Source organism: Colletes gigas, unplaced genomic scaffold (assembly GCF_013123115.1).
Source record: "Colletes gigas isolate AHSC1104 unplaced genomic scaffold, ASM1312311v1 Colletes_gigas_Sc00009, whole genome shotgun sequence".
NCBI lineage: Eukaryota > Metazoa > Arthropoda > Insecta > Hymenoptera > Colletidae > Colletes > Colletes gigas.
In genome coordinates this window covers 2,373,724-2,393,061 of record NW_025106638.1, presented here as the reverse complement: position 1 = coordinate 2,393,061, position 19,338 = coordinate 2,373,724, and the positions used below count along the sequence as shown (strand labels likewise).

Sequence of the window (19,338 nt, the reverse complement as noted above, 5' to 3'; positions counted from 1 at the left end):
TCATTAAAAAATAATCTATAAATCTTGACATCCCCTACATTTCTTATCAAGAAGACCTTTAATCAATCATTCTTCAATCTCGAGACTCAGACTTTAATCGGACCCTGGGCCTAGAATTTACGTCAGTATTATAATCTTACGAACGTGCTATTAAAGATATTAAAAAATGTAAGTATCTTAAATGTATATTATAAAATTAGAGACACTGTAAAAAGTTCTTTGTTATCAACATTGTACTTTATAACACGTAGAGAGTTAACGTATCGCGAGTTGGTGTCTACGAGTTCGAACAAAAATTCGATGACCTTGGAAAGGGTTCGTAAAGAGACTGCGCCCAAAACGCAGGCCTGACGGCCATAAATCATCAATGTTACTCGCCACTGAACAAATTGGATTTGTTATAATGTACTGCCAATTAATTTTGTATCGCGCAATTGCTTCTCACTGGTCCCCGGCGTTTCGAACGTCAATACACCCTAACGAATTGAGGGTATATCGTAGAAAAGTTTGGGCAGTCGAATATCGTTGGATCCGACCGAGAAGATGTTCGTTGGGGGTAATTGCGGCCGTCTCCTTTCTGGTGTGATCAGTTTCAATAAAACTAATTATCGTGGCAGTATTTTCGAAGTAAAAATCGATGGGCATAGATGAGAGTGGAAGTAAATTGGGTACGACTGTTACGTGTGCACAAACGAGACGCGCGTATAATGAATTCAATTGTTTGGTGTGGTTTTTATTGCCCTACTCCTCGATATGTCGTCCAATCGGGGATAAGCGAGGGCGCCCGTCGCTACATTCGAAATATATAAACGTGTCAATAACTGTACCTCGACGCTCAGTCAGTATTTTTGTTCGCCGCTGTCAAACTGACGATTAATAGTGAACGCCAGTTCTCGTTTCCACATACGGGTGAAAGTAAGAGAAAGAAATGGTAAGTTCAACTTTTAACGGGGATCGGTCGACAATTTCTTTTCTCGCCTCTTTCACGCGCCGTGAAAAAAAAAACAAAAAAAAAAAAAATGAAACTTTTCTGATAACTCTTTTTTTTCGTCCGCGCGGTGAAAAACTTCGTAAGAATTAATTTTTCTGAGAAAGAAAAAAAAATTGTTGAAAAAAAAATATATATATATATATATATATATATATATATATATAGTGTATATATAAAAAAAAAAAGAGTTGAGATTTTCGTCCTTTTGGTATATTCCGTGCGACACTGCATATTTTCTTATCGCGGTTTATGGTTCCCGTGATATCACCTCTAGATTAAGATACTGTTAAAGGGCTTTGAGGAAAGAGGGCGCGAGATCATAGGGAAGATGTGAAGATTGTATAAGAAGTTGCATCATTCGGTTCGAAACCTACTCCCGTGATGTGCGCTCCTAGAAAGCATCTCCGGCGCGAGTATCTTTATCGAAAGTTATATCTCACAGCGGTACCAGGATTGATATTTTTGCGAGCTTTATCTACGTGTGATAATTATCCGTCGTGATTTAAAGATAGAAAGGTAAGGTGACTACAAATACTTATTAAAGAACGTACAATACTTATTATACGACAATTTTTGCGCCAGACCACGTGTAAAATTGATTTTATAACATCATACAGCTATGACGGACATAAAGTTTTGTATAACGCAATATAGATACAGCTTTAAAAATAGCAGGCCCAGTAGCGTAAGAATATTAAATTTTTATATTGTTTTAACAGCTTCAAAAGTAGGTAATGCACGGAGAACTCCATTCTATCTTTAGCATAAATATTTTAACGAGTGAATTGCAATCCATTTTTATCAATTTCCTGTCCTGGGGGATATTCATCCTCCTAATTCTGGAATGCTGTTAACGCGTAAGAATCGAATCGTATTACTACGCTTTAAACGCTCTTATTGTTTTACGTTAGTCTCTAATTACTGACACGTACTTCCAATTGAAACCGTCAAATTTAACTTACAAATTTATTTTTAGAATTCACCAATGCGACGAATACGATTCCGTTATACATCCTAACGAATCTCGAACGAAAGTATTTTTCGTACGTTAATTAACGATAATAAAATATAAAATTATAATTTTTAAACGATCCTAAAATACTTGAGTACTGAAATTGGAAAATAGAATTCCAGCTTCCGAGGAATATTCACGTTATTTAACGTTTAAAGAAAACAGCAATTTTTCAAATATAAGCGTGTATTACAATACTGATTAAACGACGACTATTTTCTGTACGACATTCACGGCACGATTTGCAATTACATTAAAACTGTTTCGGATAACATTGTACGTTCTCTCCCTTCTTGGTTTTGATTTATATAATAACCGCGATTACTTGTGCTTACGCAACTTATTATACACACGTTAAGAAACTATCCTTTCCGTAATTGGTGGTTAAATATAAACATTTCACTGGACTTTTCATTGAAGCCATCGAAAACCTCGCTCGTCTCATTATGAAAAGATAAGCTCATCCTATATCTTGGAAGTTTAAGTCACTTTTAACTTGCCTCGAGTCGCTGCAGGCGTATTTGCAGCAAAAAAATGATATACACACACTCCTCCGCGGTATCGTCGCCCGATTCTCCCTTATTTTTTGCACCACATGTGTTTCATTGACGCTGAGGCGAATTCGTTTCCAAACATCTTGCCTCGTTAACGGCCAAGTTACTTAATCTCCGTTAAACCGCGCACGTGACCTTCCTTCCTTCCTTTCGCGAGGCGTGAAGAAAGGGGAGAACCGAACAAATGTCGAAAATAAAACGATACACAATGCTTTAAGTGCGTTCGCGATACGAGAATTCCTCGTCCGGGAAACACGTCGACTGTCGTACGATCGACGGGATGTTTACGTTAGAAATTCTCGATCGAACATGTCGAGACGGAAAAAAGAATAAAATAAGAGTCGTGATATACCGATTAAATTGGGAGCGCAGACGTTCGAAAATGACACATTCCTGGCGTGCCCGCTATCGAACGTGTACCATCGTTGCATTGAAGCGACAAAGGTATCGAGGCATTTTGTATTACGATAACACAATAGATAAGAAAATCTCTAATTTGGTGATTTCGATGCTCACTTTAACGAGCAGGCCATGCGACCGACGTCCCATCCAGGCACACGGCAATTCAAATTGTTTCGACACGAATCACGGCCCGTTCGAGGGCCCACCCGGGAATTCTCGACTCTCGAAACCCGAATTTAATTAATTCTGAAAAAAAAAATCGTCGGCCGAGAGACGTGTTCGAATACGAGATCGACCGTAACCCGCGCCGGCCAAGAAAATACATAAAATCACAGATGAACGTGTCAAAACAAGAACAGAACCGATAATCGTAATATTATTGCCGCATTATCGGCAATTGTTAGACGAAATTAACTCGTAACACATTCCCGATAACGGTCGCACTCAAAAGAGAAATAATAAAATGTATGTTGTTCGTTATTACTGTAGATATTTAATTATCGTCGCGTTCTCAAGAGTTTAATTTCATTGTTGCCAATTGTGTTTACTCGTATCCTCGAGGAAGGTCGAATGAATCGATATTATAAATCGCGCGCACCTAACTCGACAATTAAATCCGCATTGTTATATTCAATCGGTCCAATTTCTGCGAAAAGAACGTGACGTTAGTCCGTCATCTTCATTCTGATTCAATCATTACACAACGTCCTTTCACAACCATTAAACCTCTTCGTTTATGTTCCTTTACTGATACCATTACCATTACTCGATATCTCTATTTACACGATCTAATTGAATCCTTTTTTCTGATTTACAATTTCATGTCTGTTTTCAGATGCAATCGTATTCGGCGCTGTTAAATCTCATTTACATTATTACCGTATCGTACACGGTTTCGGGACAACCCTTCTCGTTCCTGCCGCGGCATGCAGTTGATCGTGCTGCTGAACGTAGGAGCATAGGAAGAGAAACAGTAGAAAACAGATCTAATTTCTTAACACCGTTAACGGAATACGGATCACGATCGGGCGATTCGAAGGTAACACGGAAAACTAATACGTATTCCTAAATTCCCCGCGAAATGAATAAACATCGATAGCCTTAAGAAAGATAATTACTCTGCTTTCTAAAATCTTCGGTAACCCCAAATTTACAAATCCTTAATATTTAAAGTGCATTACTCGCGTCAAACAATTATGAATCACATTGCGACGCTTCGTATCATTTAATTAAATAATCTCGCTTCGGGAAAGACGTATTTGTACAATCACGTCAAAAATTCGACTTCGATCAAAATTATTTAGTTTCCAAATCCATGAAAATTACTAAAACCTTAAATAAATTTTAATACCAGTAAAAAAAAAATTTCTGAATGTTCCATAAATAAAATACTGGTACATGACAGGTTAAAATGATTTATATTTGAATCTCTGTTCTAGCCGGTGGAACCATGGACCAAAATCAATCAAAATCCTGTAAATGGCATAGAGGCAACCGTGGGGTAAATATCAAATGCTAGAGCAAAAACTAGAAATTTATATGAAATGAAAGTAACCGTACCGAATTATCTATTTTCCTCTGTTACAGGAGCAGAGTAGAATTGGAATGCAAAGCTAGCGGTAGCCCACCACCAGAAATTCTATGGTTCACAGGTAGTGGCAGCAATGCACAGGTGAATATTATGATCAGACATCGTTTGACCGTGCTATAATTGGAGGATATTAATTATTTATGTTCATTTTGTTTTAGCTTGTTGAATACGTTAAAGCCAACACACACTCTTTGTATGATCCAACAGAGGAGTGGAAAGGACTGGCCAGAATTAATTCAAAGCTTGTGTTAGAATGTGTTACACCGGATGATGCTGGTTTGATCTACTGTGCGTCAGTTTCGGCAAGAGAAGTGAAGGTATCCACTCCCACAGTGCTGCTTGTTAACAGTAAGTGGAATACAATTAACAATTAACTGTGGGCATTGCCAATTGTCTGAATCTGCATTAGTATAATTATATTTCACGTGACAGTTATTCCTCATATAATTTATATGTCCTGTGTATTTCAGTAAGATTGATTTTTTAGAAAAACTTCTTTTTGCTCGTGTAACATTGCTGTTTCATTATTCAGAAAATTGGATTGCAACCCTTGATTCTTTACAATTAATGTTGTTAAATTCTAACAAATTTATTTATCACAGGTGAAGAAAGTGGCAACAGCAATTGCAGCTCTGAAAGTGATCCGACAATTACGCTGTACTCTCCTACGCGAGTGGCTAACATAGGAGCGACCATCGTACTACCGTGCAGGGCGAGTGGTAAACCAACACCAGAAATTTCTTGGTTGGACAACTACAATGTACCGTTAACTATGTCGACAAATCTACGGCACAGAATATTGGATAGCGGTGATCTGCTGATAGAAGACCTATTGTGGGAAGACATGGGTGGTTACATTTGTCAAGCAAAGTCCGGACATCGTCAGCAAGTCGTCAGCACGTTCCTTTATCCATTACGCGTATGTTCTTACGTTTACGTTTAAGTACCCTATTAACATATAAATGTAACGCGTTATGTAAATCTATTTCTTTTTTATAGCCTGAAACGGAGATGGACCGCAGAGTTAATTGAAGAGTCATTAAAGAAAAAGTCTCGATTGCTTCGATCGCTCACTTTTTCGATGTACAACGTACGAGACCAACTGGACAAAATATGCTAAGTTTCGGTGTTCGTTAACGTCAAATGGTATTGTGTTAGTATAAGCACTGTATATAATTCTATATAATAGAATTATATGTTAGTACTGACAACTCGACAATGCGTTCGAGAATTAGCAACGCTTATTTAATTATTATTAATGAAATGTAACTACTATCTTACTTAAAATTTTATACACCATTTTTGCGTACCAAAGAATTTTATATTTGTTTATACTACTGATTTTAGTGGAAATAGCGATGTCAGACTATTTCAATATTTAAGTACTATATATTTTGTAATACCTCTTGAATAAGGTATCGTATAGTTTTAACGAATTATTTATTTATTATTCGTGTACAGTGGATGCCGATCGTAAAGGCAGATAAAACTGAAAGTTACTTTGTTTAATATTAAGACTAGTTGTTAAACCATTAATGACCCGGTGAAAAAAGAATAACACGTCGCTGTTCTGACTTCGATTATTATTTCGCTTATTAATTAGTATTAATTATTATTAGTTACATATCTTGAGTATTTTAGTCTGTCATTTCTTTAAGACTACCATAATCTAGCAGCTACTGTGAAATGCTATATTTTTTTTTTTTTTTTATAAATAAATGTATTTCTTTTCGTAGAGCGTTCGTAAATCTGTGATGAAGATCCATCTCCCTCCATATAATTTTTTGTTTATTCCATTTTATTTTTGTAAGTATCAATATTCCGAATTTCATATTCAACATAGTGGTGTGACATAAATCTGACCTTGAAACCAAGATCATCAGGCCATTCGATAGTGCTTTATCACCGTTAGAAACGCGTGCTCGCGGTACCTATTTTGTTAAAAATGGGAAAAAAGTTAACAGCAAAAATTGGACCTTCCATTTTGAACGCCGATTTGGCACAACTTTCGGATGAATCGCAACAATTACTTAACAATGGAGCCGATTATTTGCATTTAGATGTTATGGATGGACATTTCGTACCTAACCTTACATTTGGCCACCCGTTAGTAAAATGTCTTCGCAGCAAAGTAAAAGATGCCTTTCTTGAAACACACATGATGGTTTCTAAACCAGAACAGGTATACCTTATTACCCTATTTTATGTGAAAGAAATAAACTATCGTATCTTTTCTTTACTCAGTGGATAGAACCTATGGCTGATGCTGGTGTTAATCAATATACCTTTCATGTTGAACCTGTAAAGGATGTTCCGCTACTTTGTAGAAAAGTAAAAGAAGCAGGGATGATGGTGTGTATGTAATCTACTATTCTAAGGTTCAATTATTAACGAATTGTATTTTTTTTAAACAAAAGGTTGGGGTAGCACTTAAACCTGGTACACCAGTGAATGTAGTTGCAGATTATGTTGATCTAGCAGATATGGTATTAGTTATGACGGTAGAACCGGGATTTGGTGGGCAAAAGTTCATGGAATCAATGATGGAAAAAGTAACATGGTTAAGAAAAAATTATCCTACGCTAGATATAGAAGTAGATGGTGGTGTTGGACCAGCTACGATTGATACATGTGCAAAAGTATGTATAATAAATTAATTATACAAAAGGAATCTAAAATTTACTACAAATGATGTATTTTTTTTAGGCTGGTGCAAATATGATTGTTTCTGGAACAGCAGTCATAGGTTCTTCTGACCAAGCAAAAGTTATAAAAACATTAAGGGATAAAGTAAATTGCGCGCTACAAAGTAGCTGAAAGTAGGAAAGAAAATAACTTGTATAAAATGTCAAGTCAGTTGTGTATATATTATAAATTTTGGGAATATTTTGTAACTTTGTATACAATGTTTACAAAAAAAAAAAAAGAAAGAAAAATATATGAGTAAAATTTTCTAAAATGAGCATTAAATAAATTGGCTACACAAAACCACTCACCTAACTAACCAATGTTACAAATTACCTCCTCTTTAATGATATTACTACAAACCACAATTGTATTCAAATACATAAGCAGGCACTTTCAGATATACTATGGAAAACCCTTAGTTTAAGGCTACTTAATAGCTTTAAGCGACCAATATTTTTAACACCCACTTTAGTCTTTCTGCACCATTATTTACATTTGTTAATGTTGTACTCACTGATAGTTCAATTATTCATGCAACTGTTAAATTGATGATTCGATAATGGTGGAATTTTAGGGGCTGATTTAATTCTTAATTCTGCTAAACTAATCAGTATAGCTTCTTCTGTTCTTATAGTTCTTGATCCTTGCTGAGGACAGGTATTCAAATATTTATGAAACACCATGGATGGATCATCTACATCCAAATTAGGATCAACATCTACAGCAGCCTCCAATCCACACAATCCACCAAACACAATTAAAGCATGATGATATTCCATAGTTCCTGGTTCTATATCATCAATAGACGTTCCTTTATCAGAAGTACCAATTGTCAAGTCGTATCCATCCTTGTAAGGACACTGTGTTAATGCTTCTGTGAGACTATTAGCTAACCTCACTGTGTAACCCCAATATAAACCAGCATCTAATTTAGGAATGTCAGGTGATACGATGGAACCTTTTAACTTTTTTAGATTTGATTGATCTTGAGGTATTTTCACAGTGACTCTCAGTCCCGCAGTTAATACTTTGTCTACGCGAACATCATTCAATAATCCCACATTAACAAAAGAACCTTTGCCGGTTTTAACTGGCTTATTTGTAATTACTCCTTCGCGGTACAGGGATACATCTTGTTGACGTAAATGATGCGGGGCATCTAAAGGATTTAATAATCCAGCATATTGTAAATCATTATGAATCGGAAAAAAATATTTTCGTAAATATTGCGGACACTCAAGATATTGCAATATTCTAGCTAATTGCAAACAACCAATTCTTCCTTCGCCTAACACTTCGTCTCTTTTTATTTTCTTCTTTTCATTCTCAGTTGCTTCTCCTTTGTCGTCAAAGACCACGATTTCATCTACTTTATAAATGCATGCTGCACGTGCAATCTGCCCCGCCAAATATGTTCGTAACTCCGGGGATTGTGCATTATCCAAAATCGATCCAGGAACCGCGATACTCACGGTTGAAATATCTTTCTCCTCAAAATGTTCTTCTTCGACGGGTTTTGACACTTCCTTTTCTTCGTTTTCTTTCTTCAACTTTTTCGCTAACCTCTCTTCCCGCCACTTTTTTCGTTGTTCTTTATTTAACCGATTAGTTTCTTTCCAAGTTGTTTTTCCAGAGATTACCGACGACATGATTCTTCAATTTTTCAATAGCGTTCCATTAAATTCAAACATTCTTATCATTTTTCATATATATCTATATTCTTTAGTTTCAATCATTTTTTAGAACACGATAGAAATCTCAAGCAACTGTAACGATCGGAGATTAATTTCACCTGATTTCGTTTGTTAGTTTGTTTATTTTGTGTATTTGGTTTTATATCTAAAATTTCCAAGAAATTTGGAAATTCCCATTAATTATGGCTGCAGAAGAGGGTTTCGAACAGGTACTTTTTTGTAAATATTAAATTTTTTATGAATTTCAGTATAACGCCATTTCTTATATAAATTAACGAAGTACATAACCTTAATTGTTACTTATTTAAAATATATTTACGACTAATCTTACCTGAAATACGTATGTATTTTTAATTTTTTTAATAAAGCAAATAAATGTTATACATGATAATTATAAAGAAAAATTAAAAACTCACAGTTCGAAGATGAGGAAACCGAAATTCCAATTGGTGGAACTTTACCCGGGGGTAGAAAGCGTTTATTCTCGAAGGAACTGCGCTGCATGATGTATGGTTTTGGGGATGATCAAAATCCTTATACAGAAAGTGTAGATTTATTAGAAGATCTTGTTATTGAGTTCATTACCGAAATGACACACAGGGCTATGGAAATTGGACGTACTGGACGTGTTCAAGTAGAAGATATTGTATTTTTAGGTACTACTCATGCTATTAAATATAAAACCATTCCATACTTTTGCTTTTATATTTGTTACATTTTTCATAGTCTACATTCTAAACTTAATAACATGAATTTTAAACGATATAGTATTCGATGAATATTTTATTTTATAGTTAAAAAAGATCCAAGAAAATATGCAAGAGTAAAGGATCTTTTAACCATGAATGAAGAATTAAAGAAAGCTAGAAAAGCATTTGACGAAGTTAAATATGCAGGTACTGTTAGTCAGTAAACTTGTTTTGATACTCTGTCGATATCTAAAGTGTATGGTAAACTATTTTTATTCTACTTGAATCTACTTGAACGTTTTTATTTAACAAGAAAATTTACATCTCTTTAATGCTCTACATACCTTCTTGCTAAACTTTCTTTTCGAGGAGCAAAAATATTCTCAGAATTTCAAGAAAGTTCAAATAGAATTTATTTAAACAGAAGTAAACTATTTAATGTTTTGAACTGTTTTATTGGAATTGTGCAATACTACTATTAAAAATAAATATTGCGTGTAGTAGTTGCACAATTAATTATGATTTATTTACAAATACGGAATGCTATGTGCTTGTATAATGCATCCCTACAGTACTTCCTGCTTGCTTATCTACAGTAATTTAGAATAATACGAAAGAGTGTAATTAAGGTTACTAAATTATTTTGTTTTTACAAAAGAAATATCACATAGATGATATCCCATTTTTATTAGTTTCATATAAATATATATATTTTATTTATCAGTACTTAATAGTTACATGTAATCGATAATTTTATACTTACAGTAGCTTACTGTATTCTTCTATAATATAAATAAAATTTCTGAGAGAAATGTTTTTTTCTTTAAATTACGATTATAAAATAACTCGAGCTGAGTATAATAATGCTAATATTCTGTATGAATACAATGCATATTTCCTAAATTTATTACATTATAGAGACCAAAGTGAAAGAAGTATATGGAAATGTAAATTGTTTTCTGAGGTTCATTTGTTTCTGTGTCACATAGGAACACAAAACGATGTTCAAAGTTTGTTACTTATACCTGAATATATTTTGGACAGTATTGGAAAACTGATCTATGCACAGCATGCAAAGCTTATTGTCATCAATGGATCTTTGTAGGCACATGAAAAAATATTCCAGATGGTAGTATTATTAGGTACACCAATCTTTTAATTTAGTATAATTATTTTTTACATTTATGTACATAAAATGACATTTATAGATTTATTACGTCGCCAATTATTATATTTCTTTCCATAATTATTATTGTCCTCATTATTTTCTTGTTTACTGTTTAAATTGTGTATTATGCAGCATATGAATTGTATAATGCACGTTTTACATTTAAATTATATTTTAAGGATTATTTTTATTTCATAGCTGTAACACTGCTCTTGTATGTGTGTGTGTGTGTGTGTGTTTTATTTTCACTTTTTGAGTCATAGAGGACAGCATTGCAACGTTTGCCTGGCTAAACTGCATTTGAATTTTATTAAATTACAGTCTGTGCGAATTGATATCAGAAACAGCTTGTTTTGCTGACAGAATAACATCATTCAATCCTACTCCTTGGTATGAAGAGCCACACAACCCTAGAGGAATTTTGTGCATGGAGATATAATTGTGGATGCGGGTTAAGCGTTGCATGTGACCTACTATGTGCTGCGGAATACAGTCCTTCAGAATGGAAACATTGAATGCCTTGGGATCTTCCTCAATATGTAAGATTTCCTTCACTTGATTGACTGCTACAGTCAACAAATGCTCTTCAGATGAGCAGTTACCAAAGTATTTCTCAAACCATGCCCCTCCCATCATTACCGTTAGTACCTGGAGTTTAAAAATGATAAATGTTCAATATTAAGAAGCTCTTCTAGTCTATAATATATTCGTAAGTAAATACAGTAAGACCGCAAGATTTGTTCTTATAATTTAGAACGCTAAATGGAAATGTGCTAAGTAAGGTCATTTTAATATTGTCTGAATAGGAGTAGGTGAAAATGTCACAGTATTTATAGGAAATGTTGAAAATTTTAATTCAGTAATTTTGTATTCAGGGAAATAATTTCCCTTTGCATCTTGTTTACTGGCATTATGTTTATAGACCGTCGTGTACTATAGAGAGATGATTTGATGGCTAGGCACGCCGATTGGCCGTAACGTAATAGCGACGCCTGCTCTCACACGCATTGTCATTACTGGCTGCGTCGCACATAACTACAATTCCATCGCGTGACAAAGGACACGAACGAAACGTATAGCGACAGACGTATAGGATAAGACAAGACTGAGGGACTGAGAGACTCTCGTGGTTTTGGGGACCCTACCACTATGCAGCGTGACGTCAGAGCGGGCCGCAGTAATTGTATTAGGCGGCGCGAAGACCTTCTCTCCTTGCTCTTGCCCTGTTTAGTTTGCTGGTGCCTAGCCAACAGATCATCTCTCTGTAATATATTATGTCGGGTCGCGATATTCTCTCGCTCGGAACACGATAAAATTATTGTGTAATATATGTACGTCTGAAGGAAACCCAGGAGTGCAAACAAATGTTAAAAGATAATAAAATAAAAAATTTTGAAAAAAGTTATTCAAATTTTCTCTCTTTAATAAAGATGAAGCAACAGCATTAAATGGGGCAGTATTAAGCAGTGTTTCGTTGTACTTAAATATTAAAAATCTTTTCGCGTCAGGGAAAATATGAGTAACAAAAATTTGTAGTTATACATACTGTTGTGTTGGATTTTTGAGGAAAAATACATGAATCAAATATCACTCCTAGAATCGGAAGTTCTTCTTTCGGTGGGATAAGTACTCCAAATGCATTTATGTTTAAAATATCTTCAGAAAATTCAAGATTAACTATACCAACAGTTACAGTAGGTATACTTCTCAATTCATTTGATAATATTGAATGTTGGTCTTGTAGAAGATCAGCTAAATTTTTTGCAGGCAAGCTTGAAATTATGTGAGAATATTCTTTAACTTCTCCATTTGCTGTTAATTCTATACGATCTTTATGAATCTTAAGCTGCTCGCATTTATGTCCGGTTTTAATATTTACTCCGCATTCAGTTATATTTTTAGCTAATGCAACTGGCAATTGCTCAAGGCCTCCTTCAATGCCCCATAATGTCCACATTTCTCTTTGAGCTCTCTCTTTTAAACTTATTGGTGTATTGTCTGATTTTATATTTATCTGACTACCATCCGTAGACTTTGATTTAGATTTTACAACTTCTTTAGCTATCCTTCTATTCTCTGATATTTTGTCCAATATAAGACCTTTGATTACAGAGCCATATTTTTGTTCAATTTCAAACAAAGGTTGCATTAAAGATTTTACGCTTATTTTACGTGCATCTCCAGCACAGATTCCACAAACCATAGAGGAACCTATCTTATCTGCTATATCTTGGCCAAATCTTCTTTCCATGAAACTGTATACACTTTCATCATCGTGAGAAACCTTTGATGCTCTTAAATCTTTCCATACAGTGCCAAGCAAAGAACGATTTAACAGTGTATTCTTTTTTATAATACCCTTAAAAGTATTAGGTAATAAATGTAACTGATTATTTGAATATATCAAGCGGTTTCTAACTGCAGGATGCATATGTTTGATTGGGAGAATTTTGTCTGATAATCCTAATTGTTCTACTAACTCTAATGTATTTTTTGCGCTTGCACCTGTGAGTCTAATAGTTCGTGGGCCTTGTTCAAAAATTGTTCCATCAGGTTGCTTTAAAGAGCGTACCCAACCACCCACACGATTTGATGCTTCCAATATCGTTATTGGAGTCATTTTTACATTTTGTAGTGCATAATATGCAGCTGACAAGCCTGACATACCAGCACCTAGTATTGCAGTCATTTTGAATTGTATTCACACACGTTCTAAATAATAAATCTAATTAAAAATTATTATATTCTGTCTCTTTTATCAAGGATTATTCGTTCATAATTAAGGAATACTTACATTTTTTTAAATTTAATAATATTCTCGTACCGGTACTTTTTCTTAATACAATCAATATACAATGGAACGTCTTTGTAGAGTAATTCATATATTACGAAAATATCCAACAAGCTATAACTACACTTTTAATGTTACGTGGACTTCTGTACATAACAATTAATTGTACCAGCGGAATAAAGAAAGGTTATGTTCCATCTTTGAAATAGATGGAGTAAAGGCAAGTGTATTAATTACAAATTTGTTGGTGGCGTAAAATATACTGCTTCTTGGTTTAAAACAAAGTGATACGAATTAAGATTCGAATTTGCCGCTCAATTACTTTCATTTTTATATATTTTATATATTCTGTACAAAACTTGATTAGCGAAACAAAGATAAAAAGATAAATTCATGTAATGGAATAGCTTTATTCGAAATATTTTATTCCCATTTAATAACGATATTAAATTTGATAAGAAATCATTAGAACTACACCTGCTTACGTCAATCGCTAATTATAATACACGAACTAGCATTTTGATATTCTACCTACTCGTTCTATAAACGCATTCGCATCATCGCATCGAGTGTTACGTTTCGCTTTCAAGCAATCGAGCTGTTGTATAAGTTGCGTAACAGATTTTATAAGGATTCCCGCCAAAGCAGTATTTTTGTAAATTCAGTGTAGCATTATTTTTACCACTGTAAAATATATTCTTTGAAACGTGTTTTATTGCGGTTTTATGTGGATAGTATTTTAATGACTTGCCAACATTATAGTTCTTAAAATTTGAAATAACGTGATTACTAAAATGAACAACGGCAGCAGATTGTTATCAATTCTTCTGAAAGTTTCGGAGAAAGCAGCAAACATTGCAAGAGCCTGTAGGCAGAATGATGCCCTTTTTAAGTTGCTCGTGCAAGAAAAATCGGAGGAAGAGAAAAATCCACGCTTCTTCCGAGATTTCAAGACATTGGCAGATGTTCTTATACAAGAAACAATTAGACACGATATAGAAATAGAGGTGAGCCAACAAAACCTAGTATCAGATTATTTGTACTTCTATTTTATCCTTTGGTTTATTTGGACGGTAAAAGTTTGCTACGAAAAATATTTAGTTACCAATAGGTATTAATGGGAAAAGATAGTTATTTTGGTAAAATGCGTAGCATGTATTTTTTAAAAGGAAGAAAAATAAAATATATCGCGGTCAGACGAGGTCGAGTAAAGATATGTAAAATATCATCTGTAGAGGATTAGTTTCCAGAATTGGCAAAGGTAGTACAAGGGGAAGAAAATAACACATTCAGCAATGCCATGGGTGAATCCATAGTGGTTGAAGTTTGCAGCACTATCGAAGAAACAACTCGATTATTAGCCAAAGTGATGGGCAGTGATATCGACACTGCAGAGTTATTAGCTTCTGAAGTTCATAAAGATGTTCAATTCTTGGATGTTCCTGTGGTTGCGGAATTACCTTTGGATTTTGATATTGATATTTCTGATCTTGGAATATGGATAGATCCAATTGGTAAGGAACATATTAGTAATTTTATTATGATTATGTGCCTGTCCCATTATAGCATTGTCATGTATCCATGTATCCTTGTATGTAAATGTGCCACTTTCGTATTGCTAACAGAATGGTATCAATGTTCTAGACACGATTACAAGTAGAATTTTTAATTAACTGGTTTGTTCCTTTTAGTATGTTCCTATGGTATTTTTCAAAATTTTTTGTTTCATTATCCAATCTACACCAATATTTATTTTTGCTCTTGGGTTTTTTTTAGATTTGTATTATGTTCAAAATTCTTTTTCTGGCAAAATATTATTTTAATAGTGTTATTTTAAAGGGTCTCCTTACTGTAGATGTACAAAAAATAGATGATTTTTGGGAATTTTGTATGAATCAACTATTAAATAAATATTGGATTTTATAATTGTTTGTATTTTACTATTGAATAAAACTATTAACACTGTGTGAACTGTATACTTTTTGTAAACTGCATGCAATAACATGGCTTGATCTAAATTTTTACAACACTTGTAACATCGGGATTCATAACATGAAATGTTTAAGTAATATTCTTTGTGTTTCTATGGAACTATTTGAGGGTGAAATTTTTTGGAATTATACAGTACACTATAATTGATAAAAAAATACAAAAAAAAATCAATTTTTAAAACCTTCACAGTAGGGAGATCCTTTGAGTCATAGAATTAGCTAGATTACTTGTCAAATCCTTTATTTGTTTTGTAGTTTAATAAAGCATGCCTGAGGAGCAATTCCTGGAACTTTTGTAGATTCAACAGCAGATTATATAAATGGAGGTGAAAAGGTGAATGGTGCAACTGGCATACACTTGAGTGGTTTAAGGTGTGTTACGGTCTTAATTGGAGCGTATTTGAAGAGCACAGGCATGCCGGTTTTAGGGGTAATCAATCAACCTTTTTACGAAAACGTGAAGTCAATGTAAGTAGAATAGAAGTATTTAAATTGTCTTTAAAAATATCAATGTTTAAATACATTTCCTGATTCATTTAACAGATGGAAAGGAAACTGTTACTGGGGGTTTGTAGAGAATGATATTAGAAAAAGTTCTATAGACAAGGAACCTAATGATAAAATGATAGCTGTTATTAGTAAAGTGGAAGATGTTGGTATAAAATCTAAACTATTAATTGCTGGTTTTACATTAATAGAAGCTACAGGAGCTGGTTATAAAATATTATGCGTTGCTCTTGGACACGCTGATGTTTACATTTTATCTAAAAATTCCACATACAAGTGGGATACTTGCGGCCCCCATGCTCTTTTACGTTCTCTAGATGGGGGTATCATTGAGTTCCAAACATTGATAAATAATCCTGACTTAAACTATGTAGATATAAAATATGTATCTACAACCAATAATTTTTCGAATAGCAATGGCTTGATAGCATATCGGAAGTTTGAAATTTTGCAAACTTTAAAATCTATTTTATGCAAATAATGCATTTTTGACAATACTAATTATAGTATTATTTTATTTACTTACGTATTTTACATGTTGTGATAATAATTGTAAGTGGAATTTTAAAGTTTCTAAGAAGAGTTTATTGTTGTATTTATTGTTACATGCAGTTTTACTTTTCATTGATATAGATGGGATTTTCTATAGTAAATACAATTAATGCCGGCGGAACAAATTTTCGTTTTACGCGAATGAATGAAACACGCATTTTATTTTTTGCCGTGATTGTAGAAAATTGGTCCAGGTGTAAATCTAAACGAGTGAGCATGCGTTGAACACGTGAGAATGTGTTTTCGCGAATGCTTGCGTTTGAAAAAAATTGTTTGTGTTTGTTACAAAATGGTGACTTTAGTGAATGTGTTGTGTGAACTTAGTCTACAGCGATTGACTTTTTGGATGAGTTGAAGAGCGAAGAGTGAGGTATGTATTGGTTCGTGAATGGGTGGCCTCGACGCTACCTGGGGTATTTGTTTTGGATTAGGAAAGTTTCAGTGACATATGTGTTTGGGGGGATTTTCTGGTGGTCCTCGAACGACAGCTGGTAGGTCCAATAAAATAATTAAACCGGTCGTCAGCTAGACGCAAGTTCGAGTCAGTGATGGAGATTCGTGGGAATTTTGGACATGCGCATTAGAATTTTCTCTTGTGGGATTCCTTTTTGCGCATGCGTTAGCTTTCTACCATAGATGTATCTTTAGTGCAAAAAGAGGTGCATGTTGGAAATTCCCAGGTTTTGTACAAAATTAAACTTTCTACTTCAAATGCTCGCCAATCACACAAAAATTAACTCATCGAAGATCCCCTACGTATTTATCTAGCTATACTCATGCAGATTAAGAGGAAATTTTTTGTTTTTGTCTCTTTCCCTGTAACTTCCTTAAATTTTGTTCCTTATTGGGATCCAACGATAACCTAAATTCTAGTTAAGTATATACGGCAGTGATCATGCGCTCCAGTGCGCATGACCAAAATTCCCACGAATGTCCATCACTGGTTCGTGTTTGAAGTCAGAAAGATTGACCGTTAAATTCGCAATGATTTGGATATGGTTGGCGCACAATCCGTACAAAGAAAGGACGTTACCGAACAATTATTTAATCCTAATATTCAGAAAATAAACATTTTTTAACATACTGTTATAATCGCATTTGTTTCTGGGTTGGATAACATTGTAGATAGTATAAAAAAAGATATAAAATTTGCTTCCAATTACATTTGACGATACATCATACTTTTATTTTATTAGACGCATATAACGGTATGTTTTAAAAATTGATTACATAACACGGAATTGATTTTTTACGTATGCTGTATGTAAGAGTTAATTAAGAACGAATCATTTCTCCATGATATGTAAACGTGTCGAATTTAACTTCGATTTATTTGTCAAGTCTCTATGAACGTAGAACTGCAGAGGGTTAATATAAGTTATGCTTTCATTTGCATTCTAAATGTTGCAAATATTTTCATGTGATAAAATAATTCCAAAGTGTCGTAGCAATTAAAACTTCTAAATGATATTTTATTGTGATCTACATTTTTAGCAGACTATATTAAAATAGTATGAAAAATTATATGGAAAACCACGGATAGTACTTAAGATAAAACAATTGTATATATTATTTTATTGTGCGTTTTAATGTCTGAGCTTTGTAAAAATAATTGTGTATTCACAATTGTTAATAAAAAGTAAATATTAATAATAGTCACTTAAAACTAAGAGTAATAACAAATAACGTTAATTATAATTCTTTTATTTTCTTCTATTGAACTTTAAAAAAATTATAATTAGTATATTAACCAGTTCGGAAATGTTTATTCGTGTTACATGTTTCGATTTCATTTATGGTTTTGTTATTTGTAGGTAATGTACACAGGGTGCGTCACGCAATCAGGACGGGTTATATTTCAAATTTGGTAAGAAGAAAACAATTGTAAAGGGCGAAGTTGAATGGTATGCATTACCATACCGTTCAACTTTTTCCACGACAGTTTTTTTCTGTCTTACGCGGCTGTAGACGTAACTATTGCGCAACGTAAAATATAAAAAGTATTTAATATATCTATACCATACATTAAGCAAGTTAATTTGTATAACAAATACGCAATGTAATACATTTTTCAGTATGAATTTTTCTTGCTTTTGTACGAAAAATTACTTTCTTCAAAATTACCATAGTGTTTACAAATAACTTTAATATAAAGGGTAACAAATCATAACCCCCGTTACGAAGGGGATTACAAGTGAACACTGATCGTTTCGTTTCAATTTAAGTAGGAATGTCGTGTTTCATCCAATTTCATTTCTATCTGTAGAAAGCCTTAGGTAAAAACACGCTCTAAATAAAATTTAAAAATATGTATGCAAAATGTATGCTTCGATTCACGTTGTTTATTCTTAACTCTACGTTTCACAGACATTCTATTCTAATCTTATACTATCTTAAATTACTCTTCAATTGTTAATCACTGTATGCTTTCTGTTTTCATTTTCACCACTATTTTGTGTTGTTCTCTGATTCTCTGCTTCGTTTCTCTGTATTATTTTTTGCTTCTATTCCCATCCTGCTTCATTTTCTATCAATCTTTCATTCAACTTTCATCCCCTCGCATTACTTTGTTAAGTGCTTCAATACGTTTACCTCAGGCTCACATATCCTGCACTTTCTTTCCTATTATCTACCATTAGGTACTAAACACTTCTCAGGTTACTTCACATCTCTTGCTATATTATAATATCTTCTCTTTTTTTTCACCC

At 33.7% G+C, this 19,338-nt stretch overlaps 7 protein-coding genes across 9 annotated transcripts in view; 4 read left to right on the top strand and 3 right to left on the bottom strand.

Annotated features, from left to right (window-relative positions):
- LOC122397399 (monocarboxylate transporter 10) overlaps positions 1-9,411 on the bottom strand; it is a 40,499-nt gene extending 31,088 nt beyond the window's left edge. The window contains exon 1 of the mRNA XM_043396545.1: positions 9,349-9,411. The gene's annotated coding sequence lies outside the window, so the exon portion shown is untranslated. The remainder of the gene's footprint in view (positions 1-9,348) is intronic.
- On the top strand, positions 843-6,162 carry LOC122397403 (neural/ectodermal development factor IMP-L2). Of its 2 annotated transcripts, none has more exons than XM_043396551.1 (7): positions 843-931; positions 3,795-3,998; positions 4,399-4,460; positions 4,547-4,631; positions 4,709-4,898; positions 5,153-5,469; positions 5,550-6,162. In XM_043396551.1, exons 1-7 carry the CDS (start codon positions 929-931, stop codon positions 5,580-5,582), a joined length of 894 nt encoding a protein of 297 aa, XP_043252486.1. In that variant the 5' UTR covers positions 843-928; the 3' UTR covers positions 5,583-6,162. The 2 variants fall into 2 exon arrangements, with proteins under 2 accessions (XP_043252486.1, XP_043252487.1); XM_043396552.1 differs by lacking the exon at positions 843-931 and adding an exon at positions 1,197-1,507.
- LOC122397405 (ribulose-phosphate 3-epimerase) lies at positions 6,396-7,488 on the top strand. The gene is made up of 4 exons (XM_043396553.1): positions 6,396-6,732; positions 6,795-6,902; positions 6,968-7,189; positions 7,257-7,488. The coding sequence occupies exons 1-4, from the start codon at positions 6,496-6,498 to the stop codon at positions 7,365-7,367; spliced, it is 678 nt and encodes a 225-aa protein (XP_043252488.1). The 5' UTR covers positions 6,396-6,495; the 3' UTR covers positions 7,368-7,488.
- LOC122397402 (putative methyltransferase C9orf114 homolog) lies at positions 7,559-8,887 on the bottom strand. The gene has a single exon (XM_043396550.1). It carries the CDS (start codon positions 8,885-8,887, stop codon positions 7,760-7,762), a length of 1,128 nt encoding a protein of 375 aa, XP_043252485.1. The 3' UTR covers positions 7,559-7,759.
- LOC122397408 (transcription initiation factor TFIID subunit 13) lies at positions 8,972-11,262 on the top strand. Of its 2 annotated transcripts, XM_043396558.1 has the most exons (4): positions 8,972-9,141; positions 9,351-9,588; positions 9,727-9,828; positions 11,153-11,262. In XM_043396558.1, the coding sequence occupies exons 1-4, from the start codon at positions 9,115-9,117 to the stop codon at positions 11,155-11,157; spliced, it is 372 nt and encodes a 123-aa protein (XP_043252493.1). In that variant the 5' UTR covers positions 8,972-9,114; the 3' UTR covers positions 11,158-11,262. The 2 variants fall into 2 exon arrangements, with proteins under 2 accessions (XP_043252493.1, XP_043252492.1); XM_043396557.1 differs by lacking the exon at positions 11,153-11,262 and having other exon boundaries at positions 9,727-10,234.
- On the bottom strand, positions 10,528-14,361 carry LOC122397400 (protoporphyrinogen oxidase). Its single transcript, XM_043396548.1, has 3 exons — positions 13,584-14,361; positions 12,336-13,501; positions 10,528-11,437 (listed from the first exon to the last, which is right to left on the bottom strand). The coding sequence occupies exons 2-3, from the start codon at positions 13,476-13,478 to the stop codon at positions 11,105-11,107; spliced, it is 1,476 nt and encodes a 491-aa protein (XP_043252483.1). The 5' UTR covers positions 13,479-13,501; positions 13,584-14,361; the 3' UTR covers positions 10,528-11,104.
- Positions 14,362-14,368: 7 nt separating this feature from the next.
- LOC122397406 (inositol polyphosphate 1-phosphatase) lies at positions 14,369-18,303 on the top strand. The gene is made up of 4 exons (XM_043396554.1): positions 14,369-14,587; positions 14,824-15,094; positions 15,871-16,039; positions 16,115-18,303. Exons 1-4 carry the CDS (start codon positions 14,375-14,377, stop codon positions 16,557-16,559), a joined length of 1,098 nt encoding a protein of 365 aa, XP_043252489.1. The 5' UTR covers positions 14,369-14,374; the 3' UTR covers positions 16,560-18,303.
- The last annotated feature ends 1,035 nt before the right edge of the window (positions 18,304-19,338 follow it).

What these genes read in the sequence shown, in the direction of transcription:
- LOC122397408 (XM_043396557.1), top strand. Translation starts at nt 9,115, where the DNA reads ATGGCTGCAGAAGAGGGTTTCGAACAG. An exon ending in CAGAAGAGGGTTTCGAACAG is followed by an intron (nt 9,142 to 9,350) that starts GTACTTTTTTGT and finishes AAAAACTCACAG; the next exon opens with TTCGAAGATGAGGAAACCGA. An exon ending in AGAAGATATTGTATTTTTAG is followed by an intron (nt 9,589 to 9,726) that starts GTACTACTCATG and finishes TTTATTTTATAG; the next exon opens with TTAAAAAAGATCCAAGAAAA.
- LOC122397405 (XM_043396553.1), top strand. Translation starts at nt 6,496, where the DNA reads ATGGGAAAAAAGTTAACAGCAAAAATTGGACCTTCCATTTTGAACGCC. An exon ending in TGGTTTCTAAACCAGAACAG is followed by an intron (nt 6,733 to 6,794) that starts GTATACCTTATT and finishes TTCTTTACTCAG; the next exon opens with TGGATAGAACCTATGGCTGA. An exon ending in CGATTGATACATGTGCAAAA is followed by an intron (nt 7,190 to 7,256) that starts GTATGTATAATA and finishes TATTTTTTTTAG; the next exon opens with GCTGGTGCAAATATGATTGT.
- LOC122397406 (XM_043396554.1), top strand. Translation starts at nt 14,375, where the DNA reads ATGAACAACGGCAGCAGATTGTTATCAATTCTTCTGAAAGTTTCGGAG. An exon ending in GACACGATATAGAAATAGAG is followed by an intron (nt 14,588 to 14,823) that starts GTGAGCCAACAA and finishes GTAGAGGATTAG; the next exon opens with TTTCCAGAATTGGCAAAGGT. An exon ending in AATATGGATAGATCCAATTG is followed by an intron (nt 15,095 to 15,870) that starts GTAAGGAACATA and finishes GAACTTTTGTAG; the next exon opens with ATTCAACAGCAGATTATATA.
- LOC122397400 (XM_043396548.1), bottom strand. Translation starts at nt 13,478, where the DNA reads ATGACTGCAATACTAGGTGCTGGTATGTCAGGCTTGTCAGCTGCATAT. An exon ending in CTCAAAAATCCAACACAACA is followed by an intron (nt 11,438 to 12,335) that starts GTATGTATAACT and finishes TTTAAACTCCAG; the next exon opens with GTACTAACGGTAATGATGGG.
- LOC122397402 (XM_043396550.1), bottom strand. Translation starts at nt 8,887, where the DNA reads ATGTCGTCGGTAATCTCTGGAAAAACAACTTGGAAAGAAACTAATCGG.
- LOC122397403 (XM_043396551.1), top strand. An exon ending in CACGATCGGGCGATTCGAAG is followed by an intron (nt 3,999 to 4,398) that starts GTAACACGGAAA and finishes TCTCTGTTCTAG; the next exon opens with CCGGTGGAACCATGGACCAA. An exon ending in GGCATAGAGGCAACCGTGGG is followed by an intron (nt 4,461 to 4,546) that starts GTAAATATCAAA and finishes CCTCTGTTACAG; the next exon opens with GAGCAGAGTAGAATTGGAAT.